Genomic DNA, 20,345 nt, shown 5'->3' on the forward strand with positions numbered 1-20,345 from the left:
GTCCACCATTATTTGAAATGCATAATTATCAAAGCAGAAATAATAATGATAACGTTAATTCAACAACATTTATCCTGAGATGTCTACCATTATTCGAAAATATTAGTTTTTAAGGAAAATGGAAATGATAGGTAAAATGTTCATAACGAATTTTTATTATGCAAACACGTTCAACTAACGAAACTCAAGAGCCTGAAGAGCAAACAGAAATGAAAAATCCGCTACAGAAACTGCTCGATATGACCACCTTCTCTCTCTATACATTTTCTTAGTCTGCGAAGACACCCTCTCTGTACTTGAAATAGCATTCCAGGGTCGTTTCGTATGGCTTCACAATGTAATGTTATTCTATTCAACAATGCATCTCTTGTGTGAATAGGTGTAGCGTAAACAAGGCTTTTCAGATGCCCCCACAGAAAGAAATCCAATGGATTTAAATCCGGAGACCGCGATGGCCATGAATATGGCCCACCTCTACCAATCCATCTATTGTGGAAAATATGGTTCAGATGGTCACGCACAATCAAACTAAAATGAGGAGGAGCGCCATCATGCATAAAACACATATCTCTTCGGGTTTGCAATGGAACATGTTCCAAAAGTCCATTCAAATCGTTCTGAATGAACTCCAAATAACGTTCTCCATTCAATCGGTCCTGTAGAACGAATGGTCCTATAAGATGGTTTCCTATGATACCAGCCCAAACATTCACGTTGAATTTCCGTTGGTGTTTGGTTTGCAATATCCCATGGGGATTTTCTTCGGCCCATATATGGAGATTATGAGAGTTGATAACTCCATCTCTACTGAAACCTGCTTCATCAGTGAATAAAAGTCGATTAATAAAAGTCATATCCTCTCTTTGCCTATCCATGAACCAATTGGCATATTCCAGTCGTGCTGGAAAATCTTGAGGTGTCATGGCATGTACCTTCTGGATGTGAAATGGGTGGAGCAGTTGTTCCCTAATTATTCTATGAATAGTGGACTTGGATGTATGGAACTGTTCTGATAGATTTCTGATGCTCATTGAAGGATCATCAGCGACGGCTTCCAAAATATTTTCCTCCAATACAACGGTACGTACAGTCCTAGGAGCGCCCTCACCACCTCGTTTTGGCAAAACTGTACCTACAATAATATCGAAATAAAACAACGTGCTCAAATTAATTATCAATTATTACATACCTGTCTCCCTCAAGCTGCGATCGACACGCTCGAATGTTTCTCTTGACGGTACCGTTCGATTGGGAAAATGCTCGGAATACAGACGACGAGCTTCTGCAGCATTAAAATACATGCATATCTGCAGCATTACAAATACATGCATATCTGCATATTCATTGAATGTAAACTGTTAGGCCATATCAAAAAAATTCAAAAAATTCTATAGAATATTGACAATACAATGATAGTCATATGACAACGCACCACTCAACAAAACAAAATCGCATTCCAGTTTCTAATTTTTTATCAAAACTTTCTAAAAGGTTTTTTTGTCAACATCTGTGAAAGAAATGGAACATAATTATTCCCTGGATATTTTTCACCTGATCATGTGCAGCCGTTTTTGTAGTTCATTCGTTTGCTTTTTATTAGTATAGTAAATATTTTTTCCGATGTGCGTTTTTTCAGCTAAATTTAGATTCGTGTTAAAGAATTTCTCCCATAAAATTATAATTATCAGTGAAACTCCTCAACAGTTTAGCTGTGAAGAAGAATTTGAAACATTCGAATGTTGAGTTTCATGAGATTCAGATAACTGATCAACACGAAACGTGATTATTCCACACGTATTATGTACATACAAAATATGGAATGAATTCGATATTTCATAGTAGAGTAGCTTGTTAGTTTAAAAACACCACGAATCTACAGAACTTGATATTTCTTTGGAAAAAATATCTGCTATCACAATTGTGACTTAAACTTCCATATAGGTAGTGTACTTTTTGTTTACGACTTCATTTTAGCATACTTTGTATTATTCCTGTTATAAATGTTGTTGAATTAACGTTATCATTATTATTTCTGCTTTGATAATTATTCATTTCAAATAATGGTGGACGAGCGGGTTTGATGTCGTCGAGTAGAACTACATTTTTATCAAGACTCGTTGCTCCGATCGACTTTCCACACGAGTACTTTTATTCATAAAATTGTCCAAGTAACCTTATTTTGTTGAAAAATATTGAAAAATATCTGTCATTTCAAAGTTTTGGGGTGTGGACCATCGGGGGTAGTCCGTTCCTGACTTTGTAGCAAAACAACTGACTCCTGCATGAAAGCTCATCGACGGAATTCATTTGTTTAGCCAATTACCAGAATTTGGATGATTTTGAATATTCACTCGAAAAGTTATCAAAGAAAAACATTTTTCATTTTGTAACTTCGAGGGCCCGTAACTTGGTTACGAAGACTTTTAGGAAAAAAAGTTATATGAAGTACTGGTGATATTTTGACCCCATGTATACATTCCCGAGAGGAAAAGAGGAAGTCCAGGGACACCCTGTATATATATATATATATATATATATATATATATATATATATATATATATATATATATATATATATATATATATATATATATACAGCAGAGCACAAAGTTTGTGTTCTGCTGTTTCCTCATTTTCCAAACTGTGTTTCGACATGAATAATGCCATTGTTCTACACTAGCCTGGCTCGGAAGCCTTACAAGGCATCTTCCCTCTATCTATCGTCACCTCTGTCAGGAGACCCGTGCTCATCCAAACCAGCGGGGTCGAAGACCCAACAATTTATTGATTTCTAAAATAAATTACAATTCATCAATTCATCATGGTTTAAATACAAACAACGTTTTTTTTTTCTGTTTTCAACGATACAAGTCCAGTATTATTTGTTTTCTACATTCATTTTGTCAGAACATCAGAGTTTCATAAATCAGATTATGAGTACTCCGAAGGTCTGCCCAAATTGGAAAGATCGTCGCCATTCTAATCTTGGCAAACTGATAGCTTGTCTCTCACTCGTCCCGCTCAACCCTCACTACACTCTCTGCCCACTCATTCGCAACGCGTATCCATTCATTTCTCCTTCCATTCCTATCTCTCAACTGAGTTTCTCCCTTTTATTGTTCCAACCGTTCTTTCCATTCTCGCCACCCAACTCTATCTCCGTTCATGTATCTCTCGATCACATGTTCTGCCGTTTCAGGCTCCCCCCATCCACAAGGGCAGGGCCCCTCCGATGCCAGGTCGAACCTGACCAGGTAACCCGGAAAGTTACAGTGCCCTCGTGGGCCTTTTTATTTCTAGGAATGTCGTTTTGTCGGTCGGTCGATGATTTCGGTCCGTGCTACCCTTTCATACCTTGCTTCGATCATTCTCTGAATCACAGCCACCCTTTAATTTTTCACTCGTGTCGCTTTCATACTTTACAACGCCATGGCGGAGTCACTAATCACTCTAACATTCTCATTCATACCCCTCATATCTATCACTCTGTCTGTCGCAATCAGTTCGGCTTCATTCACGCTTCTCTGTCCAGGAATCCCTTCATTTCCTAGAACCCATTCACCCCCATTCCTTTCATACGCCCAACCTATGCCCATTCTTTCCTCGTCCATCCTCGCTCCGGCATCTACATACACCTCAGTCATCTCCTCGTTCTGCATCTCCTCCAGTAACTTCCCTTGCATCCAAGGGAGTATCTTGTCTATAACTTTCATTCTGTCTTCAGTCCTTCTTTCACCATTAATTCTCTACTCATGGTATCTGGCCCCAGCTTCAATATGAAGTGGGGCTATACCTGAGATCACACTGAGCGCGGCCGACGGCGCCGTCCTATACGCCCCACATGCGGCTATAAGAAAACGCTTCTGCGCCGCGCTCAGCTGTCTCCTAACTCAACAATCGTGCACCCTACTCCCCCACACTTGCACGTCATACATAGCTGCAGGTATCGCTACCCTTTCATATATGATTCTGACACACTCTCTCTTCAATCCAATATTCCTCCCGGTCTATCTCCTCATTTTCCCGCCAGTGTATTAAGCTTTTTTCATAATTTTCCAAACTGTATTCCAACAGTCAAAATCTCTGCAAATGATGATTCAGACGACAGTGACCTGCAAGAAGGCCTATTAGATATCGCAGTTCATCCCTACCGTAGTCCAACAACTGTTCGGTTTTAAGCTTCGAAGGTCAAACAAAGGCCTTGCAGTATGCCTACCTTGGACGATTTTGCCAGAAGTCCATCCAGGTGTTCAATACCTGTTTGGCAAAGTCTAAATCGATGCCAAACAAATATTGATGATGATGATGCTTCCAGCAGCCTCCTTTGCAAGGGAGTCGGCAGTCTCATTGCCTTCCAGGCAAGAATGGGCAGGAATTCAGACCAGGGAGAAGGTGAAAAGGGATGACAAAGTCCCATCAAACGTAACTCTGTGAGTTCTTTCTTCAAGTTGGCAAACAAGGTGATAGCTGAAGTTGACATACCGACGTAATGCAAAATTGAAATCAATAAATCGCGGTTTTTGTATCAACGGCCCTGCTGAAGTCCTCTATTTAAAGCAATTGTTTTTATGTTATGACAGTTTTTTTAATCTGTATTGTGAGGTGTAATCTGAAACTATTATCGAATCAATTTTCAGAACCCAGACTTGAGTTCATTAAAAATGAATGCAAATTAGTACCACACGATATAGTTATTTATGTATCAAGGGAATTAGGAGGGCCTTAATTACCGATGGCAAAGTTTGCGTCCCGAGGGCCTCTGGCCCAAGGGACAGCAATTGCCTGAGGTTATTAAGGCTCATTAATTCCCGTGGTACATAGATAATTTTATTTCTGACCGATTTCAATAAAATTTTGTTCATTTTTGAAACGGAAAAATGTACCAATTCATTACCTTCCCGGTATATTTGAATCAGGTACCGTTGATTATAGTAGAGTTTTCTTGTTGCTAGATTGTTGCTATGTTACTTGTTTATAAACAGAACTTTGTTATCAAGCTGTGTTTGCGGTGAAAACGTGTTTTCTACCCCAAATATATTGGAGGATATTTTGAAAAAAGCTGAACAAGCAAGAGAATCATTAATTCCATCGAAAAGTGAAGCCGTATACCAAAAAGAATACAAGATATATCTGGACTGGCTGACACGGAAAAATGTTATGCCAAAAGATGTCACTGAAACTGTATTTCTGGCATATTTTCAAGAACTGGTAAGGAATTTTCTGTTTTTCGGTAGATTTGGTAGTAATTGTGTTTATTCGTTTCAGTCAGAAACGTATAGTCCGAATTCTTTATGGACTAAATGGTCAATGCTAAAATCGATGGTGACTATACATGAGAAACGAGATATCACCAAGTTCAATGAACTACAGGCTTTTTTGAAACGGAAGAGTAAGAGTTATAAGCCGAAAAAGTCTGCTGTTTTATCTCCTAAAGATGTTATCAGATTCCTAAAGGACGCTCCTAATGATATTCATTTATTGCATAAGGTAATTTTTTTCTTATTTTCCTTTTTGTGTGTATTTATTTCCTTTTTTTTGTTATAGGTTGTTTTGATTATGGGTTATTTTGGAGGATGCAGAAGTCAGGAACTTTTGAATATGAAGATATCGGATATAGAGGACCGGGATTCCGTTATGGTAGTGAACGTTCCAGAAAGTAAAACTGGTGTATCGAAGAAATTTACAGTTGTGGATGAAAAAGAGTTCTCCGCTTTGCCTTTATTAAGACTTTATATGTCTTTGCGTCCTAAAGGTATTGAACGATTTTTTTTGAGCTTCCGACAAAATAAATGTACATCTCAGCCAATTGGAAAAAACATGTTTGGGAAAATCCCCAGCAAAATCGCAATGTATTTAGGATTGCCAAACTCATCTTCCTATACGGGACATTGCCTTCGTCGCACTTCTGCTACTGCTCTAGCCAATGCAGGAGCAACTATGACTAACTTAAAAAGACACGGAGGTTGGAAAAGTTCCACGGTAGCGGAGGGGTATTTGGAGGATAGCATCGAATTGAGAAATAAAACGGCGCGTATGTTGTCTACTTTGTCATCAGAAGAGGCAGGTACCTCGACTGTAGTGAACAGAAGCTCCAGCCATACAAAAGAAGAAATTGTTTCCAGTGGCGGAAGTAATTTTCAGGGAACATTTCAAAATTGTACATTTATTATTTGTAATGACGTGAATAAATAAAATATGGTTCAGTTTTCATTTCTATTTATTTTTACTTGTGAAAGGTAGAGGGAATTATAAAATCTATAATGTCCCAAGGGAGTTATGACCCTCTTTATTGATAGCGTAACTATGACGATATAAGCTTATAATATCCCGGTCAGAAATAAAAACATATTTCCCATATTTTTGTTGAAGTCAAGGTTGTACAGTGCTACCATTTTCCATGATTGTTTCGTTGCACAACGAACACTCATTCGAGTTTCTCACGTAATAGCGATCAATAATAATGATTTTATTTGCAGTAGTTTTAGTTGCAGTGTAAAATGGTTACGTTCACTTACAGGAAGAATAAATTGAAGAGAAATGTTATCGGAGCCCTCGTCTTCTTGGCACTGATAATAGTGGTCGTCGTTTTAGTTGTTATATTCACGAAGAGAAAAGAACAATTCAAAGGCAGCGTTGTTACCAGTGGCCATGGATGTTCGGATATAGGAATGTAAGTGAATATTTTTTGATCAGTTATTTATTCCCTTTGCTCAATTACGAGTATTGTTATTCTTCATTACATTATCCGATTAAATAATAAAAAAGAAAACGTATAAATTTTACTGTCAAAACATGTCGATATTCTCATTGAAATTTTCGTATTTATTTTCAATTTTACATGGGAAAATGCAATGTTTTTTGATTTTGAAAGAAGTACAAAGTGTGGTTGAGGATAAGAATTTTATTCAATAAGTTCTAATAATCTTTTTAATTCAGATATCGTATAAAATTATCATTAATATTTATGAAAACTAGACTCACGAGATTTTTGAATTAACGGTATCGCGAGTGAAACATCGAATAAAATGAGCAGGAATTTTCTGGTTTTGTTCAGCTTTATAGCTTTTTGATAAAATTTGTGTAATTTGTTATTTTCTTAGCACTTTGTGATTTTCGAAGGGGTATAACAATCCGATAGATGATAGACCAATTCAGTCTGCCTATATTGATGAAGAAGTATTTAGTAATGAAAATTCTATGAAAGGAATCGATTTTTATAACGTTTATGGCTGAAGTCTTTCGAATGATTGAACGAGCCGAATGTGACGCAAAAATTAATCCACTTTTACAAAGAACAAGTTGAAAGTCTTGATATACTCTACACTTGATGTTTTTTTATTTTCAGTGGTATAAACACTGTTCGTGGTGTCAACGACTTTGGCTACTAGCCTCTTATTCTAGGTAGGCAATATTGATAATGCCACCAGAGCCACCCGAAACTCAGCTAAATAACCCAAATTGAATTATGAATTTTTTTTCTTGGAGAATGAACGTATGTACTCATCTCATTATATTTATATATATATATATATATATATATATATATATATATATATATATATATATATATATATATATATATATACATACGATCTAACTTTTCAAAATCCCGAATGATGTCAAAGACTGGATAGAAATTAGACCTCCATAAAAGATATTCTTCAATGTGGAGAGTTCTGCGTACGTAAAACAAGTTTGAATTCTGAGTATACGTACTTTGGAAAACGATATTCCCAAGTTCGAATATTCATATCTGATAATGACTACACTGTTAATCAAAACTGAGTTTATATTTCGAACGTGACAATAAAACGTTTGTCTAATGATAAGTATGATGAAAACTACATTTCCCACGTAAATATATACATTTTTTGTATACGTATGCTTCGCTAATCAAATGGAGATATCCGACTTGTAACCTTGAAATGGAAGAAAGAAGAGTTATCAGTTATTCGAGTAACAGTTTATTATTAGATTTTTACTGAACAGTATTTTTAAAATAGTAATATTAACAGTTTTTTCGTATTTTCGAAATAGTAATAATAACACGAAGAAACTACTTTTCAGCGAAACGATAATAATCGTATAAGTTTTGTGGTAGGTATGTTTATGAAAATTCATTATTACAGAGCCCTGGAGAAGAATTCAATTAAATTCGAAACGTTGGCAAGAAAACACATTTTTTTAAAGAAAAAAATTGATCCTGTTAACCAACTAATCTTTCGTCAGTAAAATAATAATTCTAAATTACAACTATTTTATACTGTGACATATTATCTACTTGTATGCCTACTTTCTAATGAATGAATCTACTTGAATATGTCAGGTGAAAATTCATTAACAATTCCTAGTTCGAAGAGTTATAGAACTTCAACCTACTTAGGCCAACTCACTACGAATATTTAAAATTTTCTCCACAAAAAAGGTGTGAATATTGCTTTCAAAACCAACAATAACTCAGGCATGCACTTTAGGAATAATAAAGATAAAAGTACAGTTTCAGAAAAATCGGGAGTGTATAAATTATCAAGTGGGTCATGTCCGATATTTTATATAGGTCAAGCTGGAAGAACGTTTAAAACCCGCATAAGGGAATACGGAAATAGTTTCCAGAATGGAAAAAGAAATTCCACATATGCCACTCATTTTATCGCAGAGTGACATGAGTTCAACCATGGATTCAAGCCCCTCCATTTCCAGAAGAAGGGTTCAAAAGTTAACCTGTTGGAGAGTATGGAAATGAACAAATTTAAAAAAACGCTCAATATCTTATGAACTATCAAACTGAACTGAATAATTTGCCATTATTGAATCTGTTTATTTCCAGGTATCAAAAGTTGAGTATGATTACGGTACTTTCAAAAATTTAAATATAATCATATAGTTAATGAACTTATACCTGACTTTCTCAGGTTGAAACATTAATTAGAAAGTAGGTATACAAGTAGATAATATGTTAGATTATAAAATAGTGCAGCCAAGTGTTGCCTATCCTTACACTTGGCTGCACCATACTGATGATGGACCATACTGGACCATACTGATGATGGACCATACTGTATATGTATGTATATGTTCAACATATGTTTTTCCGTTAACCAGGTGTCGCACCCTTACGAACGACAACACTTAGAAGTCGAAACTTGGGTTCAGATATCATTTACATTATCAATCTTTAGAGGACCGTAACTTAGAAAGTGCTTCGGATCAAGTTTTTGCTCTACAAAAGCACTAATAACAATTCAAAAAAATCATGCCAACTCAAATAATACTTATGCTTATCATGAATCAATGAAGTCGCTCCGGAATGCCAATTAATTTTTATTGTTGTTTTTATTTTTATCGTTGTTTTATAATTTCACTTTATTTCTTATGCTTATAAGTATCACAAAATTTTTATTTTTGAAAAACGTTAAAAATGTATAGATTTATGATGATTTGTCCATAACAACCCTGTCTGGTATGATGTATGATCTAACTTTTCGAAATCCTGAAAGACGTCAACGACTGGATTGAAATTGGGTGTAACTTCGTAAGAAATATTATTCTTCAATGTGGAGAGTTCTGCGAACGTAAAACAAGTTTGTATTCTGGGTATACTTTGGAAAACGGTATTCCCCAGTATCGAGTGGTATTCCCAAGTTCGAATATTAATATCTGATAATGACTTCACTGGCATTTATTTTGCAAAGAAAAGTCGAATACGTCGAATAATTGAACAGTAGATGAGCTGTCAATCAAAACGGAGTTTATACTTCGAACATGACAGTAAAACCTTGTTAGGAATCACACGTTAAAAGGTAATACCTCGTTAGTCCTTGGCTCGCACAAGTTTCGACTTCTGAGGGTTGTCGTTCGTAGGGGTGCGATAGCTGGTTACCGGAAAAAACATGTTTTAAAAATACAACACAAGAATTATCAGTTATTCAAAAAATACTTGTGAGATTTTTCTGGAGAGTTTACAAAACCTCATCACGTTTTTTTACTATACAATAACTTCCTTAAGTGTGTTGCAGTTTTGTAAAGTGTCTTGTGAAAATCAAGTTTTGGCCAAATCCATCACATATGTTATTAATTATTTCATCCGTGTTGTCAGGTTAACCAACATAAATATGTAGTGAAGAAAAAGTAGGGATTATTCCAAATGAGTGAACGTGTACCTGGCTGATTTAAATCATATTCTTCATTTCTCAGATAAAATTATTTCGACAGGACTGCAAAACTGACTAGAAAATATTCATGGGGTTATACAATACATTTTATTAAGTGTTAAATCTAAAATGCACCAAGTTCAATCAGTTGAAATGTCTGCAAATCCATAATTTTCCTAATTTCACTAAGCAATTGACTTGAGTATATGTTATTTTGATCAAATTTTGAAACCGTAGGATGAACTATTTTTAGAAATTCACTGATAGAGAAATGAAAATTATGAATGCATTAATTGAGGAATTCTGAACAAAAATCTTCAGGTGGTCAGATTTTAGTTCAAAATGACGTTGAAAATGAACATCAGAAGAAAAAAATAATTATCAGACTTGAAAAAATGGCATTTTCTGCCTTGGATTACCAAGCTGTAATAATTGTGAATGGGACTGATTTATTTTCAACTTGTTGATTTTTCATATCCACAACCGATATTTCATAGTATCAAAACTCAATATCTAAAGGGTAACTTATATAGGTCCATCAGAGGAAAAATTACAGTGGGCGGCCCTATTTAATCAATTTGATTTTCAAGAAGAATATTCGATATGTAATTACAATCCCTATGAAACTTAGGGGTAGATATCCCTAAAATTTGTGATTTGATGCCGGTTCTCAATCAGTTTACTTACCAGGTCTAGCCCTTTCGAAAGGGCTACTCCAATGCAAATACTGAGGGTCTTCAGGTCTTGGATATTTATTTATATCCTGGGTATTTATATCCTTCAACAGATGAAACGGACCGGTAGTGAGAGGAAGGGTGAGGTTAGGAGTGTGACTTGTAGAAGTGTGATGTTCAGACACAATCTAGAAGGATGTTATGAGATGTCAGTGTCAGTCCTCGCTTTGCGAAGACCAGTGACTAGACCTGGAAAGTAGACAGAGATCTTGGTGTCAAGTCACCCTATCTGTAGGCAGATTGAAACCTTTGCGAAAACCAGTGACGTGACCTGGAGAGTAGACAGAGATCTTGGTGTCAAGTCACCGAACCCTATCTGTAGGCAGATTGAAACCATTGCGAAAACCAGTGACGAGACCTGGAGAGTAGACAGAGATTTTGTTGTCAAGTCACCGAACCCTATCTGTAGGCAGATTGAAACCATTGCGAAAACCAGTGACGAGACCTGGAGAGTGGACAGAGATTTTGTTGTCAAGTCACCGAACCGTATCTGTAATCAGATTGAAACCATTGCGAAGACCAGTGACGTGACCTGGAGAGTAGACAGAGATCTTGATGTCAAGTCACCGAACCCTATCAGTAGGCAGATTGAAATAATTGCGAAGACCAGTGACGAGACCTGGAGAGTAGACAGATATTTTGTTGTCAAGTCACCGAACCGTATCTGTAATCAGATTAAAACCATTGCGAAGACCAGTGACGAGACCTGGAGAGTAGACAGACATCTTGGTGTCAAGTCACCGAACCCTATCTGTAGGCGCATTGCGAAGTGCAGTGACGAGACATGGAGAGTAGACAGAGATCTTGGTGTCATGTCACCGAACCCTATCTGTAGGCAGATTGAAACCATTGCGAAGACCAGTGACGAGACCTGGAGAGTAGACAGAGATCTTGGTGTCAAGTCACCGAACCCTATCTGTAGGCTGATTGAAACCATTGCGAAGAGCAGTGGCGAGACCTGGAGAGTAGACAGAGATCTTGGTGTCAAGTCACCGAACCCTATCTGTAGGCAGATTAAAACCATTGCGAAGAGCAGTGACGAGACCTGGAGAGTAGACAGAGATTTTGTTGTCAAGTGACCGAACCCTATCTGTAGGCAGATTGAAACAATTGCGAAGACCAATGACGAGACCTGGAGAGTAGACAGAGATCTTTGTGTCAAGTCACCGAACCCTATCTGTAGGCTGACTGAAACCATTGCGAAGAGCAGTGGCGAGACCTGGAGAGTAGACAGAGATCTTGGTGTCAAGTCACCGAACCCTATCTGTAGGCAGATTAAAACCATTGCGAAGAGCAGTGACGAGACCTGGAGAGTAGACAGAGATCTTGATGTCAAGTCACCGAACCCTATGTGTAGACAGATTAAAACCATTGCGAAGACCAGTGACGAGACCCGGAGAGTAGACAGAGATCTTGGTGTCAAGTCAACGAACCCTATCTGTAGGCAGATTAAAACCATTGCGAAGAGCAGTGACGAGACCTGGAGAGTAGACAGAGATCTTGGTGTCAAGTCACCGAACCCTATCTGTAGGCAGATTAAAACCATTGCGAAGAGCAGTGACGAGACCTGGAGAGTAGACAGAGATTTTGTTGTCAAGTCACCGAACCGTATCTGTAATCAGATTACAACCATTGCGAAGACCAGTGACGTGACCTGGAGAGTAGACAGAGATCTTGGTGTCAAGTCACCGAACCCTATCTGTAGGCATATTGAAACCATTGCGAAGACCAGTGACGAGACCTGGAGAGTAGACAGAGATTTTGTTGTCAAGTCACCGAACCGTATCTGTAATCAGATTAAAACCATTGCGAAGACCAGTGACGAGACCTGGAGAGTAGACAGACATCTTGGTGTCAAGTCACCGAACCCTATCTGTAGGCGCATTGCGAAGAGCAGTGACGAGACATGGAGAGTAGATAGAGATCTTGGTGTCAAGTCACCGAACCCTATCTGTAAGCAGATTGAAACCATTGCGAAGACCAGTGACGAGACCTGGAGAGTAGACAGAGATCTTGGTGTCAAGTCAGCGAACCCTATCTGTAAGCAGATTGAAACCATTGCGAAGACCAGTGACGAGACCTGGAGAGTAGACAGAGATCTTGGTGTCAAGTCACCGAACCCTATCTTAGGCTGATTGAAATCATTGCGAAGAGCAGTGACGAGACCTGGAGAGTAGACAGAGATCTTGGTGTCAAGTCACCGAACCCTATCTGTAGGCAGATTAAAACCATTGCGAAGAGCAGTGACGAGATCTGGAGAGTAGACAGAGATCTTGATGTCAAGTCACCGAACCCTATCTGTAGGCAGATTAAAACCATTGCGAAGACCAGTGACGAGACCCGGAGAGTACACAGAGATCTTGGTGTCAAGTCACCGAACCCTATCTGTAGGCAGATTAAAACCATTGCGAAGACCAGTGACGAGACCCGGAGAGTACACAGAGATCTTGGTGTCAAGTCAACGAACCCTATCTGTAGGCAGATTAAAACCATTGCGAAGAGCAGTGACGAGACCTGGAGAGTAGACAGAGATCTTGGTGTCAAGTCACCGAACCCTATCTGTAGGCAGATTAAAACCATTACGAAGACCAGTGCCGAGACCTGGAGAGTAGACAGAAATCTTGGTGTCAAGTCAGCGAACCCTATCTGTAGGCAGATTGAAACTTGCGAAGACCAGTGACGAGACCTGGAGAGTAGACAGAGATATTGGTGTCAAGTCACCGAACCCTATCTGTAGGCAGATTAAAACCTATGCGAAGACCAGTGACGTGACCTGAAGAGTAGACAGAGATCTTGGTGTCGAGTCACCGTACCCTATCTGTAGGCAGATTGAAACAATTGCGAAGACCAGTGACGAGACCTGGAGAGTAGACAGAGATTTTGTTAACAAGTCACCGAACCCTATCTGTAGGCAGATTGAAACCATTTCGAAGACCAGTGACGAGACCTGGAGAGTAGACAGAAATCTTGGTGTCAAGTCAGCGAACCCTATCTGTAGAGTGTAGTTGAAACGTCAAACAACTGAAAATTTTAGACGCGGTTCAAATTGAACTAAAGAATCTTTTTAGCTGATACCACTATTGCTATCTCGGAAACTCTAGGTTCTACAAGAACGATTAAATCCGTCTTGCATCCCTCTTTAAATATACAAAGTCACCAATCGTTTCCCAGATATTTGTTAGAAACTGAAAATGACGATTTTGTTTTTGCTCTACCGCCTCCATTTTCAAAAATATCAAAAAATGACTGAGTGACTCTTTTCCTTCATTTTATGGTTTTCATAATCTGGTTCAGTCCATTTTCAATGAGATGTTTCGTTCATTGAAATCCATCAGCAATATACATTTTTTCAATATGAACATGTATAATTTTTTATACATTTTGGTAGTCATTGTGATTACAATTATATCATCGACATATTATATATATTTTTCGACGACAGAAAACACTTCATCAAAATTCTATGATTTAACTTTTTTTTCAATGAGAAATCAAATTTTTAAACATCGTTGCAAGCACATGCTTAATAGTATCGTAATACACCGCATTGAAAAACAAACAGTTGCGAAAGAGAATGTAAAGAAACAATAAATCGTAGAAAACGAACATCATGACGAATTGCCTCACGTTAAATTTTTTAAGTTACCGTCTCACGCGATATCGCATTAAATGTCTTCCATCATTTCTCAAACAGATACTTGCTCTAGAAATGTGTACTTGTAGTAATTCTCCAACATCTGTGGAGTGATAGCCATGCAGGCTCTACTGATTAAATCTTTCAGTTCCTCAATATTTTCAAAATTTGTTTTGAATACTTTATCTAATCTAGAAGAGAATGGTCCGGTGAACGTGGTGGCCATTCATTCATTTCCTATCTATCTTCCTGGCTTATTTGTATTGAGAAAATTTATGCACATTTTCCTGAGCTCCATCGTGTTGGAAATACTCATATTTTCTTATTAGGCTTAGTAGCAAATCTTTCAGAAACTCAATTAGAGTCCCTGATAGGAAGTATAATTCTCCGGTCAGAGATGTTTCAAAGAAGTGGGGGCCAATAATTGTATCTTCAAGAACACCAACCCATACGTTAACACCAAATATCTCTTGAAAATTGGTAATTCTATGTAGATATTAATTTTCTTGTCGCCATTGATAATGTATATTTCTGTTGAACTATCCGTTATTGGTGAATCTACTTTCATCATACCAATTTTTTTTTGAAAATTTCATTATTTTGGCGAAATTTTCTGATGGGCCATCTACAGAAAACTATTCTCCTGTTGAAGTTCTTCAAACGCAAACGATGGACTTTCCTGACTCGATAATGCTTGAATTTATTTTCCTTTAAAATTTTCCGTACAGACGTAGTGGATATGTCCGAATTATGAGCAATCTCTCTTCCTTTTCTTCATTTATTTTATTTTTCACAAATCCTTAATCAAATGAATGTCACTTTATCATTATTGTGAATCTTTTTTGAACTCGCATAAAAGCCGATTTCATTATCGCCACCACATCTAGTGAACGTACATTTTCTTTTGGAGGATTTTTCAAAGGATCCATAATTTCGTAAAGTGATTTCGATACGTTGAAAATATTTATGATCAGCTTCTCGTCGTTCAGGATACAATTCCTGATACATTGGCAGAGATTTGGTATCATTTCCTAAACATCTCGAAGAAACAAAAAGCGTATCCACTTTTCTGCAATTGGAAATTAGTTATCTTTTCCCTTAAAATCGCTCATCAATTCGAATAACTGTTTTATTTTGTGTTTAACAATTGACTTGACATTCACATTCATGTATTTCTTGGCTTACTTCAAAAACAGAAATTACCGCTTATCATGTTTCTACTGAATATCATCTATGACTTTTTTGATACAGTTTTTTATTAGATGATTCTTGTTGATTTATTCATTTTCTGAATAGAAATATTTGGGTAACTACAACCTTCAAGAGACATGTGGAAATTTGTTTTCGGAAAAAACGTCGAGAAATACATATATATGTTGTATAATGTCAATGAATTTGTAATTACAATGACTACCAAAATATACAAAAAAATGTACAGGTTTGTATTAAAAAAATATATTGATGATGGATTTCAATGGAAGAAACTTTGAAAAATGGGTTAAACCTGATTATGAAAAACATGAAATGAAGCAAAAAGTTCCTCTGTCATTTGATATTATTAAAAATGGAGGCGGTAGAGCAAAAAATAAAATATGTCATATTCAGTTTTTTGCAAATATCTCAGAAACGGGTGATTATCTGATCGATCTGAGGATACCATTATGATGCATTCTTTAAAAGGCAACCATTCAATCGTCCTTGTGGGACCTACCGTTTCCGAGATAGTAATAGTGGTATCAGCTAAAAAACGACAAGTTATATATAAATATACACTGTGTCCAAGATAAGAATGAACAGCATGGGGATATCGGAAACGGTACGTGATATGGGTCGATTGAATTAGAGAAAAGTAGCGCATTTATGTGCCTAATAATATGCCATGTAGAAAGTTCTAATATTTTGAGTAGTTTCGGAGATATCCAAGAAAAACCGAAATTTGAGAATTTCGTTTTTATTTTCTTCGACTTTATTTCAAAGGAAATCTAAAACAAATAGAACTTTGTCATGGTCACTTTTTAAGGACTTCACGATAACGTATGCAGAATTTTTCTGTAACGTTTCGTCTACTAGAAAACATCACAAACTTTGTATTTTTATATAGGCGGAAACTGAAGTATACTCTGTATACGACTCCATTTTTCATTGTGAATACAGCAACGTATTACACAATATGATTTCATAACCATTTCTAGTGCAAAATAAAAAGTGATTAGTTAACCTGCTTTTCTTCAATTTTAGATGGTATGCGCTGGAAAAATGACACATAATGTTCTGTTGTCCTAATAATAATGACACATAATGTTCTGTTGTCATAATAATAATGACACATAATATTCTGTTGTCATAATAATACTGTTGTTTGGTAGAATTTTCGGCATATTACCGTTTCTGCTTTTACATCTCGTTACCTACCCAATTTGCGTTAAAAATGGAAAACGGCAGCTTTTTGAATACTGAAAAATTCAATATGTTCTCATGTTACATTTTGTGCCAAAAAAAGTCTGTTGATACCGAACGTGCGTACTTTAATAAGTATCCAGAGGTGTTAAATCAATATTTAGACGTTTAGTTCTTAATTTAAAAAAATACGGATCATTTAAGAAACCTGTGGTTTCCCGACAAAAGCAATCTAATGAAGAAAGTCATCGTGATGTGTTACAGGCCGTTGTTGAAAATCCTGAGATATCCACTCGCACCATTGAACATAATACCGGAGTAGCCAAATCCACCGCTCACTTCATTTTAAGAAAAAATTAATATCATCCATATAAATTTAGGATTTGTCATGGACGCAGACCAGGTGACGATGCTAGCTTTTGTGAATGGTACACTAGAAAATGCCATGACGCCGTCAGCGGTTGCTCACAACTGTTGGTTTTAACAAGATGGTGCTCCAGCACATAACCCTAGAACTGTTCGTGATTATTTGAACCGTCGCTTCCCAGGACAGTGGATTGGTACTCAGAGTGTTACATCTTGGCCTACAAAGTCCCCCGACCTCACCCCACTAGACTTTTTCTTTTGGGAATATATCAAGAATCAACTGTACTCTCATGATTTTCAAAATGAAGAAGATTTTCTAACAATTTTAACAATATTGTTTCGAATATGTTAACTTAAGTTTTAAATTCGTCTGTGAAAGGAGCGAAATTGTGCTTAGAAAATAACGGCTTGTTATTTAAACACTTGTTATAAATTTCTGTTCATTTCCTATGATACATATTAGCTCCTTGTTATTACATTACAATTACATTTTATAAACTAAACTAAAATTGAAGAAAAGCTGGTTAAGTTATCACTTTTCATTTTGCACGAGAAATGGTTATGGAATCATATTGTGTGATACGTTGCTGAATTCACAATGAAAAATAGAGTCGTATACAGGGTATACTTCAGTTTCCGCCCATATAAAAATACAAAGTTGATGATGTTTTATAAAAGACGAAACGCCACAAAAAATTCTGCTTACGTTATCGTGTAGTCCTTAAAAAGTGGCCACGACAAAGTACTATTTGTTTTTCATTTCCTTTGAAAATAAAGCTAGGAGAAAATAAAAACAAAATTCTCAAATTTCGGTTTTTCTGGGATATCTCTGAAACTACTCGGAATATCAAAACTATCTAAATGGCATATTATTAGGCACATAAATGCGCTACTTTTCTCTGATTCAATGGACCCCGTATCACTTATGAAAGGGCTGGTTTCACAATTTATGGTGATCTTTCTAGTCACTTAACCAGAGAAACTCTGGTTAAGTGACTATTACAGCCTGAATCGTTTCACAATACATATAATGGTGGTGAGTGTTGAGTTTTTTATCTTTTCTCAGATTTTACAGAGTTGAGTGAACTTACTTTTCGATACTAATTCAACTCCAATGGATACATAAAAAAACACTAGCTGTTCAAACTTCACCTATGAAGAAGAACAACTACTTATAAATCTGGTGGATAAATATAAGGCAATAATAGAATGCAAAAAAATAACACTGTGACATGGAAAGAAAAAGAGGAAACGTGGAAAACACTGTACCTGTCACAGCAGTGAAAAATATTGTTGAATACCAGCCGTCAGGGCTGATAAACGATGACTGTGGCAATTTGGCTGAACCCACTGAACCTGACATCGAAAATGTCGAAGTGACAGAGGTAGTTCTTGATCTCCCGCTAATGGACCATAACTATGTAAACCCAATTTCTGAACCTAGCTCGTCATCAAAGAAACAAGATTGATCATCTTACTCCAGTAGACATCTGAAATTATAAGTATCTCAGAAGTTGACGAAGGAAAGAAATGTGAGAAAAATCAAGAAAACCAGTTTCAAGAGTGTAATAACGAATCCAAGTAATGAGCTAATTGAGGAAAAATTAGCGTTTGTTAAGTTACAAAAAGAAAAATTATTAGAAGAGCATTCTTTGAGAATGAGTATTCTCGATAAAACAAAAAACTTGTGGATAAAAACTGGAATCAATGAGGAATCATCATAACCAATCATTTTTTATTCATAATCGTAAAAATATTGTGCAGAATTATTTTAATTTTTACATTTTGAAGAATAAAGTATGCGGTTTAAAAAAGAAAAATTCTTTCCTTTTATTTTAGTTCATTACTAGAAATAATACAGTCCAAGTATCACAGAAATAGTATTAAAAATGTTAAAATGTGTTTTGTAGTTAACCAGCTTTCGTCCTTCTACGAACGATAACTCTCAAAAGTCGAAACTTGTGCGAGTAATCGATTATTGATTGGATAATTCGAAATGAAAGTAATTGACCATTCAATTATTATCATAACTTGAGATAATTCAAAAAATGATTGAGGTCATACTGAAGAAGACATGTTTAAAGATCATTTGAACGGCATACCTACATTTGAATACACCTGTAGTCTGCTCATTAGTGTTCTTTACATCTCCATTTTGGTTAACTATCGACAATTAATTCGATTATGCCCATCACTACTTGAGATCGTTGGCTAAAAGTCTCATGAAGATTTCTGAGGGTTACAGATAGTTATTCTTAGTTATTTTGAATGTACACATTGTGTGTAACATTCAGTACGGGAAATATTTTCAAGACAAAGTTAGGGATTTGAAGGGGTTGAGAGAAAACTAAAATACTCAAAAATGTTTGAAGTTTACTTACAGAACATTAAAAGTTAGCAAAATAATTGATCAAAGTATTCCTAACTATATTACTATTATTATTAACATGCACATGTTGCATATTTGGTGGCTCATTGATATCGGCTAGATCATTAAATGCCTCCTGTTCAGCATTCATTTCAGGCACTGGTTCATTTTCGTCGCATGCAATGTTATGAAGTACAGCTCTAGCAACTATTATGGCTTGAACTGTATCTAAAGATACTCTCAATCACATAGAAAGTGCTGGGAATCTACGCTACCAAACCCCAATTTGTCTCTCTACAACATTGCGCGTTCTGATCTGGGATTCGTTGAATAAGGCCTCTGCTTCGGTTCTCACTTCTTGAAGGGGGGGTTATAAGGTACGGCTTCAAAGCTTAAGCACTATCCCCCGACGTAACAGAGTCATCATATAATCCATTCTCAAATGATTGGTATAATCTAGAATTTTTGAAAATGTGCGAGTCATGAGATGATCCAGGCCATCTAGCAACAATATTCCTGATTTTCAAATCTGCATCAGCAACAGTTTGGACATTCAATGAAAAGAACTGTTGACGGTTACGAAAGATTTCTGCATTGTCTCCTCCAGGTGATTGTATTCTTACATGAGTTCCATCAATTGCTCCAATGCCCATTGGGAATCTAGCTAAATCATAGAATGATTGCCGTACAATGGG

At 36.5% G+C, this 20,345-nt stretch overlaps 2 protein-coding genes across 6 annotated transcripts in view; both read left to right on the top strand.

Annotated features, from left to right (window-relative positions):
• Window positions 1-20,345, top strand: part of LOC111505183 (glutathione hydrolase 1 proenzyme) — a 91,786-nt gene that overhangs the window by 41,285 nt on the left and 30,156 nt on the right. For all 4 annotated transcript variants that reach the window (XM_023159953.2, XM_023159954.2, XM_074180036.1 and 1 more), the window contains one exon: window positions 6,518-6,670. In XM_023159953.2, coding sequence (XP_023015721.2) covers window positions 6,518-6,670 — 153 coding nt within the window. The remainder of the gene's footprint in view (window positions 1-6,517; window positions 6,671-20,345) is intronic.
• LOC141484733 (uncharacterized) lies at window positions 4,818-6,214 on the top strand. Of its 2 annotated transcripts, XM_074180040.1 has the most exons (3): window positions 4,819-5,208; window positions 5,266-5,487; window positions 5,545-6,214. In XM_074180040.1, exons 1-3 carry the CDS (start codon window positions 5,158-5,160, stop codon window positions 6,190-6,192), a joined length of 921 nt encoding a protein of 306 aa, XP_074036141.1. In that variant the 5' UTR covers window positions 4,819-5,157; the 3' UTR covers window positions 6,193-6,214. The 2 variants fall into 2 exon arrangements, with proteins under 2 accessions (XP_074036140.1, XP_074036141.1); XM_074180039.1 differs by having other exon boundaries at window positions 4,818-5,487.

Source organism: Leptinotarsa decemlineata, unplaced genomic scaffold (assembly GCF_025532065.1).
Source record: "Leptinotarsa decemlineata unplaced genomic scaffold, Ldec_3_MD MMD2_tig00026282_RagTag_RagTag, whole genome shotgun sequence".
Classification (NCBI taxonomy): domain Eukaryota; kingdom Metazoa; phylum Arthropoda; class Insecta; order Coleoptera; family Chrysomelidae; genus Leptinotarsa; species Leptinotarsa decemlineata.

Excerpts from the sequence above, each read along its gene's own strand:
- LOC141484733 (XM_074180039.1), top strand. The coding sequence starts at position 5,158 with ATGCCAAAAGATGTCACTGAAACTGTATTTCTGGCATATTTTCAAGAA. Across the intron at positions 5,488-5,544 it reads ATATTCATTTATTGCATAAG|GTTGTTTTGATTATGGGTTA; the intron begins GTAATTTTTTTC and ends TTTTTGTTATAG.